The sequence below is a fragment of the Mustelus asterias genome, chromosome 4 (genome assembly GCF_964213995.1).
Source record: "Mustelus asterias chromosome 4, sMusAst1.hap1.1, whole genome shotgun sequence".
NCBI lineage: Eukaryota > Metazoa > Chordata > Chondrichthyes > Carcharhiniformes > Triakidae > Mustelus > Mustelus asterias.
The window spans coordinates 57,074,027-57,097,300 of record NC_135804.1 but is presented as its reverse complement, the minus strand read 5'-3'; the positions used below and the strand labels follow the sequence as shown (position 1 = coordinate 57,097,300).

The 23,274-nt window shown below is 42.0% G+C and overlaps 1 protein-coding gene across 2 annotated transcripts in view; it reads left to right on the top strand.

The window, feature by feature from the left end:
* LOC144492721 (mixed lineage kinase domain-like protein) overlaps window positions 1–23,274 on the top strand; it is a 58,801-nt gene that overhangs the window by 16,351 nt on the left and 19,176 nt on the right. The window contains exons 2-6 of one of the 2 annotated variants that reach the window (XM_078211077.1): window positions 2,642–3,244; window positions 12,703–12,810; window positions 13,324–13,501; window positions 13,598–13,695; window positions 21,021–21,156. In XM_078211077.1, the coding sequence (XP_078067203.1) occupies window positions 2,791–3,244; window positions 12,703–12,810; window positions 13,324–13,501; window positions 13,598–13,695; window positions 21,021–21,156 (974 nt within the window). In that variant the 5' untranslated portion in view covers window positions 2,642–2,790. The remainder of the gene's footprint in view (window positions 1–2,641; window positions 3,245–12,702; window positions 12,811–13,323; window positions 13,502–13,597; window positions 13,696–21,020; window positions 21,157–23,274) is intronic. The other variant, XM_078211076.1, reaches the window with a different exon arrangement.

The window sequence follows — 23,274 nt, the reverse complement described above, 5'->3', positions numbered from 1 at the left end:
TGACCTTTATCACTATGATGATTGCTACCTCTCCAGGGAGCGACCATAATAGAGCCCTTTGAAGTTGTCATATAGTCAGGAATCTAGTTACATCTGAAAGCTTGTATCTCAATTGTCACACTGTCTGTGAAGCATGCACTTGGGATTAATTAGGCTCTATACAGAGCCTAATTTCAAACAATGCCATGTAGTCTGTGTGATGCTTAGAATTTGTTACTGAATAAAACCCAAGTCAAAACAAACCCATCCTCTCTCCAGTGGATGGGTGTGTTTTGACTTGGGTTTTATGAATGTGATCATTTTACCCTGCATTGAAGTAAAAAGACTTATATTTAGATAATTCCACATCTCAAAAAAATCACTTCACACACTGAATTACTTGAAATACCTTGAACGTTACGTAGGCGAGTATGTCAGCTACTTTGCACACAGCAAGATCCCACAAACAGCAAAGCGATGAATGACCAGTTAATCTGATTTTTGAGGTTGTTGATTGACAGAAGACAAGAACGTTGGAAGAACTCCCTTCCTTCCTTCAAATAGTGCCATGGGAACTTTAAACTCACACAGATCAATGGTACAGACAGCCAGAACCTCATTTTAACATCCATACAATGCACAGTTGCTGCACACATCACTACGTACCAGCAATAGACCATGAGCTTAAGCTCCTGAAGTGAGACTCAAACCCAGAGTATTCAAACCCGGAGGGGGGGGATGCTAGCAGGCCCGGACACTTCAGTCTTGGGCTCACTACTGACAATGAAATTGCATTTAAATTCTAATTTAATTTACATTAAAATTAAATTCACTAATGTCCTTTAGGGAAGGAAATCTGCTGTCCTTACCTGGTCTGGCCTACATGTGACTCCAGAGCCACAGCAATGTGGTTGCCTCTTAACTGCCCTCTGAAATGGCCTAGCAAGCCACTCAGTTCAAGAGCAACTAGGGATGAGCAATAAATGCTGACTGGCCAACGACACCCATGTAATAGGAATGATTAAAAAACCATCATAGCCTCCTTGATAACTTTGCCATTGGTGAACAGTTTCTTGTGTTTTGCCAGCAGATGGAGTATGTGAAAATATGTATTTTTGCTCGACTTGCCTTTAGCCACAGGTTTTGAAAAGGGTGATGTTGAGTTTGCAACATTCCCTTTAACTCCCCAGCTTTCTTTATCTGAATAGTACTGTTTAAAGGGAGATTTTCTTGAAATTTTGCATACATTGTCTTGTGAAGCTGTTCCAAATTACCTCTTTTACTCAAGGCCACACTCTGTAAACAAATGGGGGCGACTTTACCAAAAGAATTCTAAGTCCTGGATGAACGTGAAAATGGGAGAAAATTGCACCCTTTTTGGGCAACTTAAAAATCGAATCTTACCTAACTCGGTCAAAAAAATGTTGCCAAACTTGGAATCCGCCAGCAGGGCGAGTGGGCCTACCGGCCAATCACCACCTCCCACGGCTACCATGGGGTCCGACAGCCGATCACCAATACCCCCCCCCCCCCTCCCCGCAGTGATTGCTGTTGCAGAGTGGCAGCAGTTCCCCCCCTCCCCTGGTGATTTAAGAGAGAGGAGCCTCAAAAGTAGAGGTTGAAACCCCTGGAGGTAGATACTTGAAGACTTTCAAGATAAAGTGCCATTTGGGAGAAGATTCCAAGAGTCCTTTGAGAGTGGAAATTGGAAACCTTGTGTGAAAGACAGAGTTCCAGTGAGACCAGTTGGCTCAGTGGGACAAGTACCACTGGAGAGTTGCTGAGAAATCCATACAAGTTGTTTGGGTGGCCACTTCATTTCAGAATGTGGTGTGTCTGACCACAGGTCACCCGTTGATTTACATGGATTGTGTACTTACTGAGAGAATTAGAATATAAAATAGGTTTTGTAATTTGTGTTATCCTTACAAATCTGTATATTTTGGTAAAGGTATAGTTGGGGTGAAGGAGTTGTGGATTATAATTCACCTTGTTTAATAAATGTTTTATTCTTTTGTTAAAGGTTCATCAGCTGAACTCCTGTGACTGTGTTCAGTAGCCACCCTCCACCTTTCTTAATAAAAATAACAGTTAGGATCCAGCTTGTCGGGTAATAATAACAGCTGGGATATGAACACTCCATCATGAGTGAGCTTAGGCAATCTGTGTCAGTTAGCTGTGTGAATTGGCAGTCCTGCCTTCATCCAATGTCCAAAGACAAGATTATAGCGGCCAACAGTCGACAACTATCAGAAATGGTTGATTATTGTCCTCCATATTTGGCTTAATAGCACATCACATGGTGTAATTAACCAATAAATCACTGGGGAAACTAATCGACATGATTATTTTGAAGAGCACGGCATGCATGTCGACTTATATTTTAGGTTAATTTTTTGCTGCATGAAGCCTAATGGCCTCCTCCCTTGTTGTGAGATTCTCGAATTCTGCAGCATTGGAAGGTGAAGGAAAAGGTTGCAAGCAGTGTACTTTGTTTCAATAGCGTGTCTATTAATACTCATATGGTAATGAGTAGCCTTTTGGAAAACAAATACATCTCCAGCTCTCCCTCACCGACAACTCCCCACTCCTGTCTCTGTTGAACTGTCCAACTCCAATAAGTGACACTTTATTAAATTGTGCTCTCTATGTTTTTGCCCAGATTCCAGCAGCTAGTTCATGATTGACCAGGGAATGGTGCATCATCAGGTCCAGCCCATCCCTTGTTATTCAGGGTGGCATACTTATGATGTTGAGTCCATTCTGCGTGATAAGTAGAGCTGATGATCTTCTGTCATTGCAGATATCAGTATGGAATACGTTGAAAAGATTATTAGTGTGGCCAAGGATATTTATGTGCTCTGCAATGAGGTAAAAATGAACCACAAGCGGTGCTATCGCCTAAAGGGTCGGATTGAATGCCTCTTGGAACCTGTGCAGACCATCAAACATGAAGAGCTGACAAATGCAAAGGCTCTGAAGGAGATAGTGGGGATTCTGGAGAGCGCAAAAGATTTTATTGAGTCTTTCACCAATAAGCACAGATTCTCCAAGGTCTTCAAGGTGTTTGAAATCAAGGACGACTTCAATCATCTCAATGAACGACTAAATGATGCTGCTATGGCCCTGGAGTTGGCCTTGCACACTGAGCAAACCAAAACCCTACTGAGGATTTTTAAGGACAAGGAGAGGAAGAAAGAAGATAAACAAGATACAGAGGAAGATCAGAGATATCTGGATATGGTGGCAAAGAAGTTAGAAGAAGGTATGTGGATAGTCTTTTTAATTTGTTCATCTTGGCTCTGATTTGGCACCAAAGATTATTAGGAGGCATTTTAGAAAAGAATATGCATTCAAAGAAACATTCAGATTGATTGCATCCAAATGCATGATAAATAAAAATCAGAAAATGCTGGATAAACACAGCAGGTCTGGTAGCATCTGTGGAGAGAGAAACAGAGTTCACATTTTGAGTCCGAATGACTCCTCTTCAGAGGTCATGTTTGCATTTACAGCTGTCTAACGTGGCAAAGGAAATGAGTTTGTTTATTAGCGTGAGGAGCAGTGGCGTGCTGCCCCTGTGTCTATTAATATGGAAGGAAACCCCTATCCTGATGCATTCAGCCTACCCTTTTCTGGTTGATTTCAATCCCACAGTCATACCTCATCATCCCCTTCAATTTAAATGATAAGCCTTGCAATTTGGCACCTGAAGTCTTGATGATTCATACTCCCACTGAGTGTCCACTTCATTCTGAATCATCATTATATTTCTTTCATTGCTAGGTTCAGTTGTTGACGTGAATAGCTCTGGTAGTACACAATGGCTGATTTCACATGTTGCTCTTGTATTGAGAGATGAGTCCAAAATCTACTATTGGATGAACAATTCAGGGTAGATATTTCTGCTACACTTGAAGCTCAAATTAACTCTGTTATATTCCAAAAAGCCTGTTTGTCAAGGAAAGAACTGGAGCTGATCTTAACACACTTTTTAATATTTATTTATAGCGTTGCACATTGCAAGTATACACCTCCTAACCCAACAACCATAGTATCAGTCTATGTGTATTTATAGTAATTCAAGTGAATCACCTGTTAATGTCCACTACCGATATACAATTAACTGATTCCCTGCTCTTTTTATAGGGGTGGCATGGTGGCACAGTGGTTAGCACTGCTGCCTCACAGCACCAGGGACATGGGTTCAAATCCCATGTCCCTGGTCGAATCCAGGGTCATTGTCTGTGTGGAGCTTGCACGTTCTCCCCGTGTCTGCATGGGTTTCCTCCAGGTGCTCTAGTTTCCTCCCACGGTCTGAAAGACGTGCTGGTTAGATGCATTGGCCCGGACAGGCGCCAGAATGTGGCGACTAGGAGATTTTCACAACTTGATTGCAGTGTTAATGTAAGCCTTACTTGTGACTAATAAATAAACTTTAAAAAAAATAGAGTTAATATGTTCAACCAAAGTTTCAAAACAAATTAAATCAAAGAACTTCAAATCTGTACATTGTCAGACAGCCCTCCTCCAGTATCCCTAACAATTTATTTAGTTTTGTTAAGTGAGCAGATGTTGATGACTTGCATCCACTGATTTAATTTTTGTGATTTCCTTTCTCTCCAGCATTTGTTTCAACCCAGCAAGGTCAATCCATAACCTTTCCTCACTCACGTTTTTTGCAAAGTGTACATTATCCCAAATGAACGATTACTTACGAACATTCAGTTGGTATACTATCTTCAGTAAACCACCTCTAAAGAATCCCATTTAAAATATTTGACAAATAGAATCCTTTATCAACTGCATCCACAAAGCCAGTGTTTCAACAGCCACAGTACTTTTAACAACACTATTTTATTTGCTTAGCTTTCCAAGCTGAAGGACAACAGGTGGGATTTTATGGCCTCGCTTGAGTGAGACCGGAAATTCCCACCAAGGTCAATGGACATTTCCATTGTTCACCCCTCGCCCGCTCCGGTTCCATGGTGGGCAGGGTGGTAGAATTCCAGTGAACATTTCTAATTTCCTCCCAGCATAAATATTATGAAACCAGCTGCAATAGAATACCCATCAGGAGGATTATAATGTCAAACATTACCAAAAATGATTAGTTTCATGGTCATTAGATCACATAAAGATGGAAACTTATGCTTTTCTCAAGATTTTATTTTAGTGTTTTATTCATCCTTAAAGCATTCTCAGTTTTAGAGTGCTTCATTCTAGTATTCAACTCCAAAATCAGCATCTGGCCTAGTCCGAGTGCCAACCAGTTTAACTAACCAATCAAGCTTCGCAAATACTGGGCGAAAGCTTGAGCCCCAGTTCACCATCTGCAAGCACGCTGGTGAGGGCTCAAGATATGGAAGTTGCAGTTCTCGTCAGCGACTTCAGATCTTCCCCGTCCCCACCCAGAAGCATCATCAGGTTCATGCCCATAGCCGGTGTGAACCTACTTTGCATGCATTTCCATACTACTAACCAACCTTCTCCACTGTATCTTGACCCCCTGCTAGTTATTGACACCACGCTGATGTGACGTTGTGTTGGCATGGTTTACAACAGGTTCACACAGACATGAACCTGTCGTGGGGGTCTTGCCGGGGCGGAAAGTTAAGCATAGCCCCTAGGGAAGAGGAACATGCCAGGCAGTGCCCTGGCAATGCCCCTTGGCACAAGTTGGCACTGCCAGGGTGCAGAGAGCCCCTGGCACCACAGTGGTGGGGTGGGAGGGGAGCTCTGAGCAGTCTTGTCAGCATGTTTAAGTCCCACCCACCTCTATGATAGCATGACTCAAGCCCCTTGATTTTTTTTTTGGCAGAGTGTGGTAGAATCTGGAGAGCCTCGAGCCAGTGTGTGATTCAATGTGAATTTGATTCCCACAGCTGAGATAGACCTGTGTCCTGCCATCACACCCTGCCGCTGAGAGTTGGAAAACCATCACTGCCAGATAAAATAGCTCAGGATGAAACCTCAGTAGACAGTGAGCCCAGGAACTACCTTCAGGCAGAGCACACATAAACCAATGAAGGAATTTATTCACGCTACAAGCCTCCACTTGCATGTCTCTGTCTGTCAGGACTCCTAAAGTGAGATTGCTCTCTTGCATTATCCATTGGGCATTCTCTGGTATGTGATAATTTTCTGACGCAAGGGCCACTTTAGGACAGACCTTTTGTGAATGCACTTTCTTATTATCCACTTCTTCACCCATTCTGTTGGTGGATAGACTTCACTTCTCAGCCATCATCCTGAACATTCAACCAATATCTCAACTTGCTTTCTATAGGATTTGCTGCACGTCCCATAATTGTCACATCCCTCCATTCAGTTGCCCCTCTGGAATAAGTCACCTGAGTAACCTCCATGAGAAATAGCCTTTGAACATGATAGCTTTGAGCACAAATTACAAGTTGTCTCATTTACTTTTATCAGCTAGTTCAATCCAAGATTTTGTAATCAATTCTGATTAATCATGAGGAATGGACCTTAACAGTTTGGCCGCCATGTTTGATAGGTTGTGATGGTAAGACCTATTACCTGTTACCTCAAGGGCCTTTCCATTCACTATAACCCTCCCTTTTATATTAAAACATATTTCCTGAATTAAATTCTCCCTTAGTTGGTCTTATATAATGCGTCGGTGCTCTCTAAATCTTCTCTGTGACATGGGCCTTGATGAAAGTTTGTTTCCTCTACATTAAAATATGCAGAAAAACATGAACCAATTATGTACCTTCTGCTTCTGGAGCAGGAGGACTATTGCGAACATAAAGGCAACCTGGGATTTCAGCCATAGACTAATTGATGAGAATGTACCTTCCATCTGCAGTTGCCAACTTGCAGTTTGGTTGATTTGGTAGGAATTCATCAATCACCACATGATTCCTTTTAAAGGAGTAATTGCTGGAAGGACTTTCAACTGCAATATTCATGGCAATGATCGTCATGTTTTCATCCATGTCCCTGAACCATCAAATCCCCTCCATTATCAGTCAGAACTTGGCTAGTGCTCAAGTCTGCTCCCTATATATTTCTCCATTATTTTGTCTACAATCAGACTAAATCAAATGCGAAACAGTCAGTTTTGTCCCAACTGGGTAAACTGCAGATCCACTTACTTTTCAAAAATAATTGCCTTATCATGTTCCATGTTAAGTTTCATTTGAGCTTTTTACATTGTTTTACTCAGCAGCTTAGGTAACCCACTAGAATCTACAACAAATAGCTTACTCCAGCTTTATTACATGGAAGTGCAACTTTCTTTAGTGACTTCAGAGTGCTAACATCAGCAAAAGTAAAGCAAGTAATACTTTATATTCCTTAACTCAGTATCGATCCTCATTATTTAGTGAATCACAATAACATTTCAATCAATCTACTCCACAATACTAAGGAAGTGTAAGTACTATCTGATATGGCACAGTTAAACAATAATGTGACAAACATATTCTTCATAGGAACATAGGAAATAGAAGCAGATGTAGGCAATTCAGCCCTTCAAGCCAGCTCCGCCATTCAATCAGATCATGGCTGATCTCTCCCTGGTCTCAGATCCACCTCCCTACCTGTTCCCCATGTCCCTTTAACCTGTTTTTTAAAATCAGAAATATATTTGTCTCCTTTTTGAAACCATTTAATGATTCAAACTCCACCGCGCTATGGGACAGCGAGTTCCACAAATTCACCACCCTCACAGGATTGAAACTCTTTGCGACCAGTATAATTTGTTTGGAATTATCATTACTTACTTCCTCCTTTTCAGAATTCACAACATAAGAAATGGTAAGGACTGGATGCTTAATATCGACAGAAAAAATTGTTCAGAAAAAATCAAAAAGGAGTGGTGGCAGTGCTGATTAGGGAAGATATTGTATTGTTGGAAAGTAGGGAGGATGTACTTGAGAGGGCAAGGACAGGATCCATTTGATTAGAATCGAGAAACAAAAATTTGTATGATCACTGAGGGTATTTTACAGGCCTCTAAATAATGAGACAGAGAAAGAGGAGCAAATGTGCAAGAACTGCAGAGACAATATTGGTGGACTTCAATTACCTATATATAGATTGAGATAATGCTAAAATAAAGGATGAGAAAGGGGAGAAAGTTCTCAAGTGTGCTCAGGAGAACTTACTTGCCTGTTTGTTCTCAGTCCAACTAGGAAATAGGCATTACTCAATTTGGTGCTGGGGAATGAGTTGGGCCAAGTATCTGAGAGAACACCTTGGTGAGGGCAGTCGTTATGTTATAAAGTTTAGATTGGTAATGGAGAAGAGCAAAGAACAATCTAAAATAGAACTTCTAAGTGGGAAGAAGGTGAATTTCAATGAGACAATGCGCCAAGGTGTAATGGAACCAAAGTTTGACAGGAGAAACAAGATGTAATGGAACAAAGGGTGATATTTATGGTAAAGATCTTTCAGGTACAGGCTAGATACTTCCCATAAGGCAGAGAAACCAAAGGTAGGGCTCCTTAGATTGTGAGGGCAATAGAGTATATGATAAAAAAGAGGGTATATGATGCATGCAGGGAATTCTTCAAGTGAGAACCTGGCTAAATACAATAATTTGAGAGGTGAAGTGAAGAGGAAACTAAGACAGACAGAGAAAATGAGAATACGATAACATAAAAGGAAACCCCAAATTTATCAATTGACATGTAAATGGTAAAAATAAAAAGCATGGTGGGTCCTATCAGGGACAAAGAAGGGAATATGTGTCGAGAGGTGCAAGGCCAGGCTAGGATTCTTAATGAATATTTTGTTTTGAAGTTTACTAAATAAGAGGGCACTAACAAAATATTGGTATGATAATGGAGGAGGTGAAAATTGATAGGCAAGATATACTGGAAAGGCTAGCTATGCTCAAGATGGACAAGTCACTTGGTCCAGATGGCTTGCATCCCAGGTTGCTAAAGGGAGTGGAGATAAAGATAATGGAAGGGCTTGCTTTTGAGGAAATTGAGAGTCTTGATATTTCTCTTTTGTAATACATTGTCATATTGTTGTATACCATGAAACAAACTTGTATAGGTGTCACTGGTTTAATTGGAGATAGTGGACTGCCAAAGTCAAACTATCAATAGGGGAGGTGAGAAGGTTGTGCAAGAAGTTGATGAGGTGGCACATCAAAAGATTGTGGAAAATAAAAGCTCATAGTGTAGGGGTAACATGTGAGCTAAGATTGAAGATTGGTTAGCTAACAGGAAACAGAGGGTAAACCATAAATAGGTCTTTCTCTGGTTGGTAAAATGTCATGGATAGTGTGCCGTAGGGATCAATGTTGGGATTTGAACTTTTTACTATTTATGTAAATGACTTGGATGAAGGGACCAAAGGTATAGTTGCTAAATTTGTTGATGACACAAAAATAGAAAGTAAGTTGCGGAGAGGACATAAGCAGGGAACATAGGTTAAGAGAGCGGACAAAGATTTGGCAAGTAGAGAACAATGTGGGAAAATCTGCAATTGGACAAGGATGAGTGCTGTCCTACGGGCAGGGTGCTAAATTGGGGGAAGGCTAACTATAGCCGGATTAGGCAGGAATTGGTGGATGTTGATTGGGAGAGGATGTTCGAGGGTAAGTCCGCGTCTGGCATGTGGGAGTCTTTTAAGGAACTATTGATAAGGCTGCAGGATAGGCATGTGCCTGTAAAAAGGAAAGATAGGAAAGGTAGGATTCGAGAGCCGTGGATAACCAGGGAAATTGAGGATCTGATTAAAATGAAAAGGGAGGCGTACGTTAAGTCCAGGCAACTGAAAACAGATGGAGCTCTGGAGGAATACAGAGAGAGTAGGAAAGAACTCAAACGGGGAGTTAGAAGGGCAAAAAGAGGTCACGAAATGTTCTTGGCAGGCAGGATTAAGGAGAATCCTAAGGCATTCTATTCATACGTTAGGAACAAAAGAGTTGTCAGGGAGAAAATCGGACCTCTCAGGGACAAAGGAGGGGAATTATGCTTAGAACCCAAGGGAATAGGGGAGATCCTAAATGAATACTTTGCATCGGTATTCACGAAGGAGAGGGGCGTGTTAACCGGGAGTGTCTCGGAGGGAGGTGTTGACCCGTTAGAGAAAATCTCCATTACAAGAGAGGAAGTGTTAGGTATTTTAGGGAACATTAAAACTGACAAAGCCCCAGGCCCTGATGGCATCTATCCTCGACTGCTCAGGGAGACGAGAGATGAAATTGCTGGGCCTCTAACGGAAATCTTTGTCGCTTCTTTGGACACGGGTGAGGTCCCTGAGGATTGGAGGATAGCGAATGTGGTCCCGTTGTTTAAGAAGGGTAGCAGGGATAACCCAGGAAATTATAGGCAGGTGAGCTTAACGTCCGTGGTAGGGAAGTTGTTGGAGAGGATTCTTAGAGACAGGATGTATGTGCATTTAGAACGGAACAATCTCATTAGTGACAGACAGCATGGTTTTGTAAGAGGGAGGTCGTGCCTTACAAATTTGGTGGAGTTTTTTGAGGAAGTGACAAAAACGGTTGATGAAGGAAGGGCCGTGGATGTCATCTATATGGATTTCAGTAAGGCATTTGACAAAGTCCCACATGGCAGGTTGGTTAAGAAGGTTAAGGCTCATGGGATACAAGGAGAAGTGGCTAGATGGGTGGAGAACTGGCTTGGCCATAGGAGACAGAGGGTAGTGGTTGAAGGGTCTTTTTCCGGTTGGAGGTCTGTGACCAGTGGTGTTCCACAGGGCTCTGTACTGGGGCCTCTGCTATTTGTGATATATATAAATGATTTGGAAGAAGGTGTAACTGGTGTAATCAGCAAGTTTGCGGATGACACGAAGATGGCTGGACTTGCGGATAGCGAAGAGCATTGTCGGGCAATACAGCAGGATATAGATAGGCTGGAAAATTGGGCGGAGAGGTGGCAGATGGAGTTTAATCCGGATAAATGCGAAGTGATGCATTTTGGAAGAAATAATGTAGGGAGGAGTTATACAATAAATGGCAGAGTCATCAGGAGTATAAAAACACAGAGGGACCTAGGTGTGCAAGTCCACAAATCCTTGAAGGTGGCAACACAGGTGGAGAAGGTGGTGAAGAAGGCATATGGTATGCTTGCCTTTATAGGACGGGGTATAGAGTATAAAAGCTGGAGTCTGATGATGCAGCTGTATAGAACGCTGGTTAGGCCACATTTGGAGTACTGCGTCCAGTTCTGGTCGCTGCACTACCAGAAGGACGTGGAGGCGTTAGAGAGAGTGCAGAGAAGGTTTACCAGGATATTGCCTGGTATGGAGGGTCTTAGCTATGAGGAGAGATTGGGTAAACTGGGGTTGTTCTCCCTGGAAAGATGGAGAATGAGGGGAGATCTAATAGAGGTGTACAAGATTATGAAGGGGATAGATAGGGTGAACAGTGGGAAGCTTTTTCCCAGGTCGGAGGTGACGATCACGAGGGGTCACGGGCTCAAGGTGAGAGAGGCGAAGTATAACTCAGATATCAGAGGGATGTTTTTTACACAGAGGGTGGTGGGGGCCTGGAATGCGCTGCCAAGTAGGGTGGTGGAGGCAGGCACGCTGACATCGTTTAAGACTTACCTGGATAGTCACATTAGCAGCCTGGGAATGGAGGGATACAAACGATTGGTCTAGTTGGACCAAGGAGCGGCACAGGCTTGGAGGGCTGAAGGGCCTGTTTCCTGTGCTGTACAGTTCTTGTTCTTTGTCCATTTTGACAGAAAGAATAAAAAACTTATTATCTAAATGGTGAGAGATTGCAGAGCTCCGAGGTTCAGAGGAACATGGGTGTCCTAGAAGAGAACGAATCACAAAAGGCTAGTATGCAAGTACAGCAAGTAATTAGGAAAGCTAATATAATATTATTGTTTATTGCCAGGAATAGATGGTTTGTCTTATGATGAAAAATTGAACAGGTCAGGCTTCTATCTGCTGGGGTTTTGAAGAGTAAGAGTCAACTTGATTGAAACAGATAAGATCCTGAGGGTTCTTGAAAGGATGGATGTAGAGAGGATGTTTCCTTTTGTGGGAGAATCTAGAATTAGGAATCACTGTTTAAAAATAAAGTGTTGCCCATTTCAGACAAAGAGAAGTTTAATTTCTCTCAGAGGGTTGAAAATCTTTGGAACTCCCTTCCACAAAAGGCAGTCCAAGCAGAGTCTTTGAATGTCTTCTGGGCAGAAGTAGATAGGTTCTTGATAAACAGAGGGTGAAAGGTTATCAAGGGTAGGCAGTAGGTTTACAGTCAGATCAGCCATGACCTTACTGAATTGTGGAGCAGATTGGAAGGGCCAAGTGGCCTACTCCTGCTCCGAACTTGTATGTTCACATGTAAAAGAATGCTGGAAAAAATATGCATGACTTCTCTCCCTGGTGAACCTTGTGCCTGAAAGAGAGCCCTGAATTTAAAATACAGATTCCCTCTCAATGAAGACAAGTTGTTGTTGTACTAGGGTAAAATGTGCTGGGAAAATCCCTTCTTATCTTTCACAAATGTGATGCAACAATGGAGGCTTTTGGTACTTCTTCCTACCTCCGATATAAAGGTATGCCAAACTTCTTTCCAGGAAGATGTGTCACTTGAAAGCAGAGGGAAATGAGATGCTGCTGTGTGTTATTTCTTTTCTCAATCAGCTTTGTGCATTCACAATGTTCTGGCAAGGGAAACGTGTGGACAGCAATTATTAAGGAATGAAATGCAGTAGTTTTGAGTTTGTTAAGGGCTCTTGACTTCCTCTTATTTGACAGCATTGCATTCAATGGAGGAGAGAATCCAGCAAGCAGTGGAGACTGTGAATGATGGCGTGGAGGAAATGAAAATGGACTTGAAGGACATCAAACGTATAATTGAGTCATGTGAGTGCAGCAGAGAGAAAGGTTCTGCAACAGATTGACGGGTGAATAGCAGGAAAATGATAATTGATGATGTGGATATATGAACTCCATCCTTGGGTGCTGCTCCTCCATTTTCTATACCTCTGTTACTGCCCTTGGGCAAGCAGAATAGTGTTTTGGGCCTGGACACTGACTTTTCAACTGTATGACCTAGGTTCATATTCAACCCAGATTGATGGGAGGAAAGTTTTCTCTCCCTGATGGGGGCTATAATTAGTGAATCTGAGCAGCCCCAATCCAATGGTCACAGGCACTAAATTGGTAATTCAAACAGAGAAGCCTAAGGATGACTGATCTGGGAAATCGGGAGTGGACTTCTAAAGCTTGGTTTGTTTGGGGCAGAGTAGAGGGAGCAGTCTTCTGTCTCTAACGGATCCTGACCTAGGAGTGCTTGACTGAAATTTGCAAAAATATAACAAAAAAATAGTATTTTTCTTGTATTTACCCAGAAATGTTTCTCTTCTTCCCTTCCAGACAATGAGAAGCCTTCTGTCCACCCAGTCCAGGAGATTTTGGAATTAAAACCAGAGGACATCGAAGTGGAAAACAAACCTTTCATGACTACTGCCAATTCCAAATATTACAAAGGAATGTTGCATAAATTCCCAGTGGCCATTAAACGTTTCCTTAATGTTGGATTGTTTGATGTGGAGTGAGTATGGATTGTACAGTCTCTGAACTCAGCTCATTCCCTATTTACCGCATTAAAACAGCGATTCATGTTTTACCATTGTTCCTCCCCCTGCAGGGAAATTCGCAAATGTTTTCACAAAGAGGCTGAAACCATGAAGCATTTTGAATCACCAAACATTGTGCGAATTTATGGAATCTGCATTAATAAGCATGGTAAGTTACTTCTAGGCATGAATTTAATAGAAAAGAAAGAGTTGCATTCATATAGAGCCCTGCATAACCTGAGGACACCCCAAAGCACTTTACAGCCAATAAAGTATTTTTGAAATGTAGATACTGCTGTAATATAGGAAATTTAAATACAAGCTACTTTCTATTTTATTCCTGTTCCTTGCTGTCCGTTTCCAACTGATCATCGTGTTAAATAAATGCAAAATACTGCGGATGTTGGAATCTGAAACAAAAACAGGAAATACTGGAAAATCTCAGCAGGTTTGACAGCATCTGTGGAGAGGGTCATCCAGTTATATTTTGCCAGCCAGAGAAGGACCCATTTATCCCAACCCTTTGCTTTCTATCAATCAGCCAATCCTCAATCCAATCTAGTACTCTACCTCCAATCCCCTTCAATCTCACCTTCTGGATCAGTCTTTTATGTGGCACCTTGTCAAATGCCTTCTGGAAGTCCAGATATACCACATCCATAGGTTTCCCACTATCCACCTTGCTGGTTATGTCCTCAAAGAACTCAAGCAAATTTGTCAAGCATGACTTATCCCTTCCTACAACTTTGCTGACAATGGTGGATTGTGCTTTGTCTTTCCAAATGCTCATTCATCTCCTCCTTAATGATTGATTCCAGCAATGTTCCCACCACAGAGGTCAAGGTAACCGGCCTATAGTTTCCTACTTTTTGCCTCACTTCCTTTTTGAATAGGGGCTTCATATTAGTGTTTTTTTTCAATCCACCAGGACCTTTCCAGAATCCAAGGAATTTTGAATATCACAACCAATGCATCCACTATCTCTGTTGCCACCTCTTTTAATACTCTTGGATGTAGGCCATCAGGTCCCAGAAACATATTAGCCTTTAATCCCATTAGTTTATTCAATACTTTCTCCCTAGTGATGGTTATTGCACCAAGTTCCTCTGCACTTTCTACAGTTTTTGGAGAATCTTCATTATTCTCTATCATGAAGACTGAGACAAAATATTGGTTTTGTGTCTCCACCATCTCTGTGTTCCCCATTAATACCTCACCAGTATTGTCCTCTAAAGGGCCAAGATTTACTTTAGCTATTTTCTTCCTCTTTATCTAATTATAGAAGCTTTTGGTATCTGTGTTTATGTTTTCTGATAGTTTATTTTCGTAGTTCATCTTAGCTCTTTTGATTCTATTTTTAGTAGCCTTTTGCTGAACCTTGAAGATCTCCCAATCCAGGAATTCTCCCAGTTTACCACAAGCTTTTGCAGTTTGGTATGCCCTAGGTTTTGCCTTTATGTCCTCTTTGACTTCCTTGTCTAGTCATGGAACGATTTTCTTTCTTTTACAATTTATTTTCCTCTCAGGAATATACTTCGAGAGGTATTCAATATCTCCCTGAACATTTGCCATTGTTCAACTCTGCTGCCCTCAATTATTTGTGCCCAGTTTACTTGGGCCAACTCTTTCCTCAGACCTGTATAATGATCCCGGTCCAATGCTAAAACTCTAGTATGGCATTCTGTCTTCTCTTGCTCAACCAGAATCTGAAATTCTGGCAGGATGTGATCACTCTTTCCAAGAGAATCTTTAAAAACAAGACTATTTATCAACCCTTCTTCATTACAAAATACATTGTCCTGTTTAGCGGCCAGTTTGACTATGAATGGGCAGTGGGGTATTGCTTTGAAACAGAATTGGCCCCCTGGCATGGTTGGTAAATGTGCTACCCGATATGGGTACTGAACCATTGTGCAACTCTGCTGAGTTAACTTGGTGGCCTCAATACTGGCCTTAGTGTTCCGTGTTGGGAAGGAGATTGAAGACAGCCAGGATTCCCATTCCTGTTCCAATGACTGCAGCTGGAAGGTATGTTTATTTATGTTTATTGACAACAGGATTGGGTAGGTATGTGATGCTCCCCATGGTTAAATAGTATTGCGAAGTTCAGTAGAGTAATTGTAGATTGGTAATTGTAAAATGCTGGGGAGAAAGCGTAGCATGGTCCCTTTAAAAAGATGATGCTTTGAAAGTTAAAAAAATGCAAGTACATAGGGAGCCCCAAACGGAGACATTTGTATCAAAAGGCCAAGCAGCAGTTTTTACCAAGACAATGGGCTTTTAAATTTAGCCAATTTGAATCAGGCACTTAGATACCAAGAATCTATTAAATTTAAATCTGATGATTTTGACAACCTAAGACCAATCCTATTATAGGAAATATTGATATGTCACCATGAGTATAAAAGGGGGACAGTAGGACAAAAAGAGAGAGCAACTGCCACCTGCCAGAGATAACTACTCACAGCTCAGAGAGAGAGAATCGCTGGCTCTCATTGCTGCATCTATGTCTTAGCGAAAGCACCATCTAGATAGCAAAGGTACCAAAGAAGAAAGAAGTTCCAGACAGAAGAATCAATAGAGAAGGCCCAAAATATTCCGGAAGACACAAAACCTGGTTGTAATTTAGAGTGTGACTAAATTCTATTTTTGTTAGTGAGTGGGAATTATATTTATTGGAACAACATACTACTGGAATCTTGCTTTATTCAGGAATAGCTGATAGAAGGGATTTATTCGGTTTGTTAATAGTTTAGTTAATTTATTCATTGTTAGTTAGATAAATAAATTGTTATGTGTTGATTTTAGAGAGAGTGTCAGAGATTTATTTTCTATTTAACAAAAGAACAAAGAACAGTACAGCACAGGAAACAGGCCCTTCGGCCCTCCAAGCCTGTGCCGCTCCTTGGTCCAGCTAGACCAATCGTTTGTATCCCTCCATTCCCAGGCTATCCAGGTAAGCCTTAAACGATGTCAGCGTGCCTGCCTCCACCACCCTACTTGGCAGCGCATTCCAGGCCCCCACCACCCTCTGTGTAAAAAAACATCCCTCTAATATCTGAGTTATACTTCGTCCCTCTCACCTTGAGCCCGTGACCCCTCGTGAACGTCACTTCTGATCTGGGAAAAAGCTTCCCACTGTTCACCCTATCTATACCCTTCATAATTTTGTACACCTCTATTAGATCTCCCCTCATTCTCCGTCTTTCCAGGGAGAACAACCCCAGTTTACCCAATCTCTCCTCATAGCTAAGACCCACCATACCAGGCAACATCCTGGTAAACCTTCGCTGCACTCTCTCTAACGCCTCCACGTCCTTCTGGTAGTGCGGCGACCAGAACTGGACGCAGTACTCCAAATGTGGCCTAACCAGCGTTCTATACAGCTGCATCATCAGACTCCAGCTTTTATACTCTATACCCCGTCCTATAAAGGCAAGCATATGCCTTCTTCACCACCTTCTCCACCTGTGTTGCCACCTTCAAGGATTTGTGGACTTGCACACCTAGGTCCCTCTGTGTTTCTATACTCCTGATGACTCTGCCATTTATTGTATAACTCCTCCCTACATTATTTCTTCCAAAATGCATCACTTCGCATTTATCCGGATTAAACTCCATCTGCCACCTCTCCGCCCAATTTTCCAGCCCATCTATATCCTGCTGTATTGCCCGACAATGCTCTAGAAGTTGCTGAAAAGCAGGTCACACCACTTCACACACATTGTTTACAGATTATAAGGTGAGGTACTCCTCTTTGGGTGTTTCGGTGTTAGTTCTCAGACAGGGGATCATCCTCCGCTTTATAACAATAGCCTGCAGTCAATTAATATTGAGGCCAAAGCATGATAAATGGCCAATAGAACGAGGTTCTGGACAACAGCAGGTAAGAGAGCACAACAGGATCGGTATTGTTAAGAGAGCAGGAAAGGAAAGCATTGTGACATTTCAGTGTTCGGGGTATGTTTGCCTCTAAATCAGAAGATCATGGGTTCATGTCCCATGTTAGAGGCTAGAGCAGCAAAGTCTAGGTGAAATTGCAGGTGAGTACAAGGGGTGTGCTGCACTGGCAGAGTTGCAGTCTTTCAGATGAGATCTGAAAACAAGGCCCTCAGAGGACCCCATGGCACTATTCAAAGAACAGCAAGACATTTCTCCCCAGAGACTGGCCAATATTTATTAACCAGCATCACTAAAAACAAATTATTTGGTAACTTATTGCAATGCTGCTTCTGGCACATTGCGGTATACAAATTGGCTGCAATGTGTCCTACATTATCCTACTACACTGCAAAAGTAATTAATTGGCTGCAAAGCACTTTTGGATTCTTTGATGTTGTGAAAGGCGTTATAAATGTATTTTTTTCTTTTCTTCCTTTACACTGGGAGGACTTGTTAGTGGGAAATAGTGGCTGACAATTTAACTAGAATAAGATGTGGCAACATCAAGTAGCAAGCTCCCACTGCCCTACTTCTTCTAACATTTCTTGTGCTGAAAGAACAGTAAAATAGATTATCCTTCCCACCTGATCCCAGTAAGCAGCACCAGCCAGCGCATACCTCTCTCAACTGACATTCTATATCATGCTTGCACTTACCTCTTTGGTAAGCTGTGATCTTAGCATGAGCAGGATGCACAAAGACAGTTTGCAGGATTAATAATGGGAAATAAGGAAATGGCGGTTGCATTTAACAGATATTTTGGCCGTGATCTTCCGGCTGCATCGCGCCTGGTGCAGAACACGTTCGAGTGGGACCAGAGAATCGCGGGTGAGTAGTTTAGCACATTCTGCGCCATTGCCAAACCTCACCAGTATCTTCCCACCGCTCCCAGATGTAATTGTTTCCTGCCCGGTAAGGGCGAGAACCAGATCAGCATATTTAAATAAGTATTTAAAAATTTGACAGAGCTGCTGTAAATTTTGAAACTTTTTGGAGTAAATAAAGAGAAAATGTTTCCAGTGACAGGCGGGTTGGTAACCAAAGGGCATAGATTTAACATAATTGGCAAAAGAATTATAGACGACATGCAGAAAAAAATGTGCTGCTGTTTGTTACAATCTGGAAAGCGCTGCCTGAAAGGATGGTGGAAACAGATTCCATGGAGAATTGGATAAATACACAAAAAGGGCATTTTTATGGGTTCCAGAGATAGAGAGGGGCAGTGAAAATAAATGGATAACATTTTTATAGATCTGCCACTGGTTCCATGGACTGAATGGCTTCCTTCTGTGCTATATCATTCTATGATTCTCTTATTCTCCTCTGCTGTCCAGTCTGTTCCACTATCTGACTCAAATCTGCTGTACAATCTGTCTCATTGTTTGACTCTTCATCTTCTGTCCATTTTGGCTGGAAAAACAAAAGGGCAAATTAGTATTTAACTGGGAAACAGATTCAAAAGGCGTCTGTACAGAGGGATCTGAATATCCTTGTGCATGAGTATCAGAAAGTGGGTATGCAGGTGCAGAATGTTGTAATGATGTGGAGATGCCGGCGTTGGACTGGGGTGGGCACAGTAAGAAGTCTCACAACACCAGGTTAAAGTCCAACAGGTTTATTTGGTATCATGAGCTTTCGGAGCGCTGCTCCTTCATCAGGTGAGTGGAGCAGTGCTTTGAGCAGACAAACACCAGAGTTGTTACTTCAATAGCTTTATCCAGGCTGGAAGAAATTATTCCATCTTTCCTGGCTTAAGATGCCTGAAAGCAGTTCCACTCACCTGATGAAGGAGCAGTGCTCCAAAAGCTCGTGACACCAAATAAACCTGTTGGACTTTAACCTGATGTTGTGAGACTTCTTAGAATGTTATAAGGCAGGCAAATGGAATCTTGACATTTATTACAAAAGATCTAAAGTATAAAAGTGTTGTTACAATTGTATAAGGCATTGGTGAGACCACACTTGGTATTGTGCTCCGTTTTGGTCACCTTCTTTGAGGAAGGATGTGGTGGCACTGGAGGCACCAGAAGAGGTTCACGAGATTGATTCTAGGTTTGAAGGAGCTGTTGTGTGAGGAGCGGTTGAATAGCTTGGGCTTGTACTTGCTGGAGTACAGAAGAATGAGGGGGAATTTGATTGAGGTATATAAAAAAGCTCAACGGGATTGATAAAGTAAATGTTAACCAAATGTTCCCCCTTCTAGAACAGTCTAGGATAGGAGGTCATACTTGTAGAGTAAGAGGGGGGAGGTTCAAGACAGAGATGAGGAGAAGCTACTTCTCACAGAGGGTTGTGAATCTATGGAACTCACTGCCCCAGAGTGCAGTGGATGCAGAATCTATCAATGGATTCAAGAAAGAGATCGATAAATATTTGATCAAAAGCGGAATAAAGGACTATGGGGAAAAGGCAGGGAAGTGGAGTTAGGATGAGATGGAGATCAGCCATGATCATATAGAATTGCAGGATGGGCTCAAAGGGCTGAATTACCTAATCTCGCTCCTAATTCCTGTTCCTATGTTTAATCCCTCTCACTGTTGGTTAGTTGAGTGACAAATTACTGGTATATGGAGTACTGATGCTTAAAAATAAATTTGTGAGCAGTTTACTTTTTGCCTTATAGAAACTGAGTGAGAGCACAGCCCTTCACCTGCCCCATCTGTGTTGGGTCTCAACCTAGATATGAAGGTAAAGGGAACAAGTTTGCAGGCACTTTTTTTTTTTACACAGTTGAGTGGAGTTGGCAGCCAACCCCATTGACTACATACACAATTTTATCCAAAGACAGGAATAAGATAACTGCCTTCAGGCATCTTAAGCCAGAAAAGATGGAATCATTTCTTCCAGCCTGGATAAACCTATTGAAGAAATGACTCTGGTGTTTGTCTGCTCAAAGCACTGCTCCAGATCTGGATGCCAGTGTGCAGGAAACAAGATTGGCTCAGCAACAAAGCCTCGAGTTCCCGTTGCTGCAGATATGTTGTGAGACGGTACCACCTCCCCCACTCACCCCTGAACCCATCCCCACCAGTCTGTAAGGGTGATGCAACAAAGGAGCAATGGTTTTGGAGGAGGGTGGGGGCGGTGGCCAGTGGGAGCGGCCCAGCTCTTCCCAAGCTAGAGTACAAAATGCAAAACCAAAAGTGAATTAATCATGGATGCTGGAAATCTAAAATATAAATGGAAAATGCTGGAAATACTCAGCAGGTCTGGCTGAAGTTTGAGGGAAACAGAGTAAACATTTAAAAGTTGATGACCTTACATTATAAGGTATAAAATTATTGTGTTCCTTTGTCTCCTTCAAAGATTAGCATCCTGACAGGCGAAGGCCGCTTATGTTGGGTGAAGTGCCATGCTGGTATTGCTGTGCCTTCACAAGATTTTAGCACAGCTATTTTGTGCTAGCGGCGCACTGCCCAAGGCAAGCCCGCCAGGAGCTGTCAGTGCTAATTCACCAGCAAAGTCGCGTTCACATTCACATCAGCACTAGGACCTCAGCGAATCCTGGATTGATGGTCTTACAATTGGCCAACGTCCCACTCTTTCTCACAGGTACCAACCCGGTGTTCTTGATTGTGATGGAGTACTGCGAGCTGGGGTGCCTGCGCAAAGTACTGGAAGGAGAGCGGCAGCTTAGCTGGCAGACTCGCGTTCGCATGGCCCTGGATGCTGCCTGTGGCCTGTACAGGTAGACTGGTTTTGTCATAGTTAGGACATTGAGAGAATGCAGCTATAAGATTCTTGGGTTTCAGGTATAAAATCTTTCTAATTAATTTCTCAAAGTTCTGAATTCTTAATTTTTAATCACCACGGTCCTCAGTTGTGTCTGATTTAACGAGGTACGAATAACTAGTATTTTTGAATTGAATAGAATTCACTAAGCAAGATTTTACAAATACTTAACAGAAAACAATGAAGACAACATGAATGTTCCGCATCCGTCAAGTTCCAAGAATTCCTTGGGTATCACCAGCATAGGCAATGCGTCTTTTTTTCCTCCTATCTCGGAAGTGATGTTGAACTGTGTCCAGAAGGATCATGCCCCAGAAGCCATGGTAACACTGTGCCAACAAAGATTCCAATTTTCCAACTTTTACCCCACTTTTCATTATTCTGAAATCCCTATTTGGAAATAGTCCAAATTCATCTCTTGTATTGGCTTAAGGTGCGAATCATCTGATGTCAACCCAAGCCCTGTAATTAGAGTCATATAGGTTATAGACAAATGTTCCTCACTTTTCCCGTTACAAACAAATGCTACATCCTTTAGATACAGATCATCAATGTATAAATGTCACATCCTCTTGTCAATAGTACAATTGTAAACATTCACATCAACATACTCTAACCCATTCCCACCAATATTAAAACCATTAAAAACAAATGTTAAAAACACTTACTGTCACAATGTCAGAAAAGAAAGGAAAGTTTCCTTCTGATACAAATATACTACCCCACAGTTAATCAATTAAATCAATACATGGGTTTTGTTTAAAGGTTGTGTTATGGTCTGGCAGGTGACAACTACTACGCAAACCAAATCCCAAAGGGAAACTTGGCAAGCTTATCACAACTCTTTTTACTTTTGTATTTTGGCCACAAAAAGATAGGTGTACTGAAGTCAGAAGCCACAAACTCCAGTAACACTTCTTGAGAATTTTAAATATTAAATTAAAACATTTATTAACAAAAGAAGAGAAAACGTAAACACACAAGATTACATTTACAAAGTCAAAGTTAGTCTTACAGAACATTTCCCCAAAAAAGACATTTCTACATGGTTAGGTACACAAATAGACACACCTTTAGGCAATAATCCCTTATGTTTAACCCTAATAATTCCAGTAATTGTTGCAGCAAGGAAGATATGTCATGTGGCTTCTCGCTCACTCCCGTTCTGCTGCGGAAATTCAAGAAACTTTAAGACAAAACCCTGCTTTCTGATAAACTTTTCTGAGTTACCTTGAAAAGCTGCCTCACTTTGGGCTCTTCGCAATTTTTGTCCCAGCACAGAGCAGCACTCCAGCAGCTCTTACATGGCCACTCCCCACACAGCTCTCGCGTCTCTTCTTAAGTATTCTTATCTCTTTTATCTTGATTCAATTTTCCTTATCCTTCTTTGAACCTTCTTTCCAGAATATTATGTTCTCCCTATTCCCCACTTTCAGGTCAAATATCATCATCTGGAACTTGTGCCTGAAACAGTCATTAGATCCTTTGCAGATGCAAATTGTGGAAGATGGGGGTATGTTTAATGCCTGTTTGAGGACCCCTCTGTGACTCCAAGCCCCACATTAAATGCATAGGTTTCTGCCAGCCTCCACTGCTATTATATGTTGTGTATATTTAAATGGAAAGTCATGGGCTTGATGAACAAAGAGAATCTTTTCTTGTTACTTGATTCCTTGAGTTTGTAAGGCACACCTGGCCCCAGATGTTCCACCGAGTGCATCCAGCAGGGGCAATTCAATATACCTGCCCTGTGACGATTGAGCTGCAGAGAGGCAAGCAGCTGATGCTGAAGGGCCACACAACCAAAAGGTTGGAACCTCCATTCAATCGGATGCAGTGCTCTGTTGAGGAAGATGGTGGTGTTGTAATCACGCATTCTGTGGCAAATTGTGCTGCTCATCATGCCACTCATCATGGTAACTGGACAAAGATCCAAACCAGTTTTGGTGCTGAGCAGCTAACAAGTGATTATCCTGAGGCAAAGGAGATGGGATCTGTATGGGACTATGATGACTTCATGAAAACTCATGCAGTAATGGAAATTTGTCCGTCCTCCATATCAGACTTCATTTGG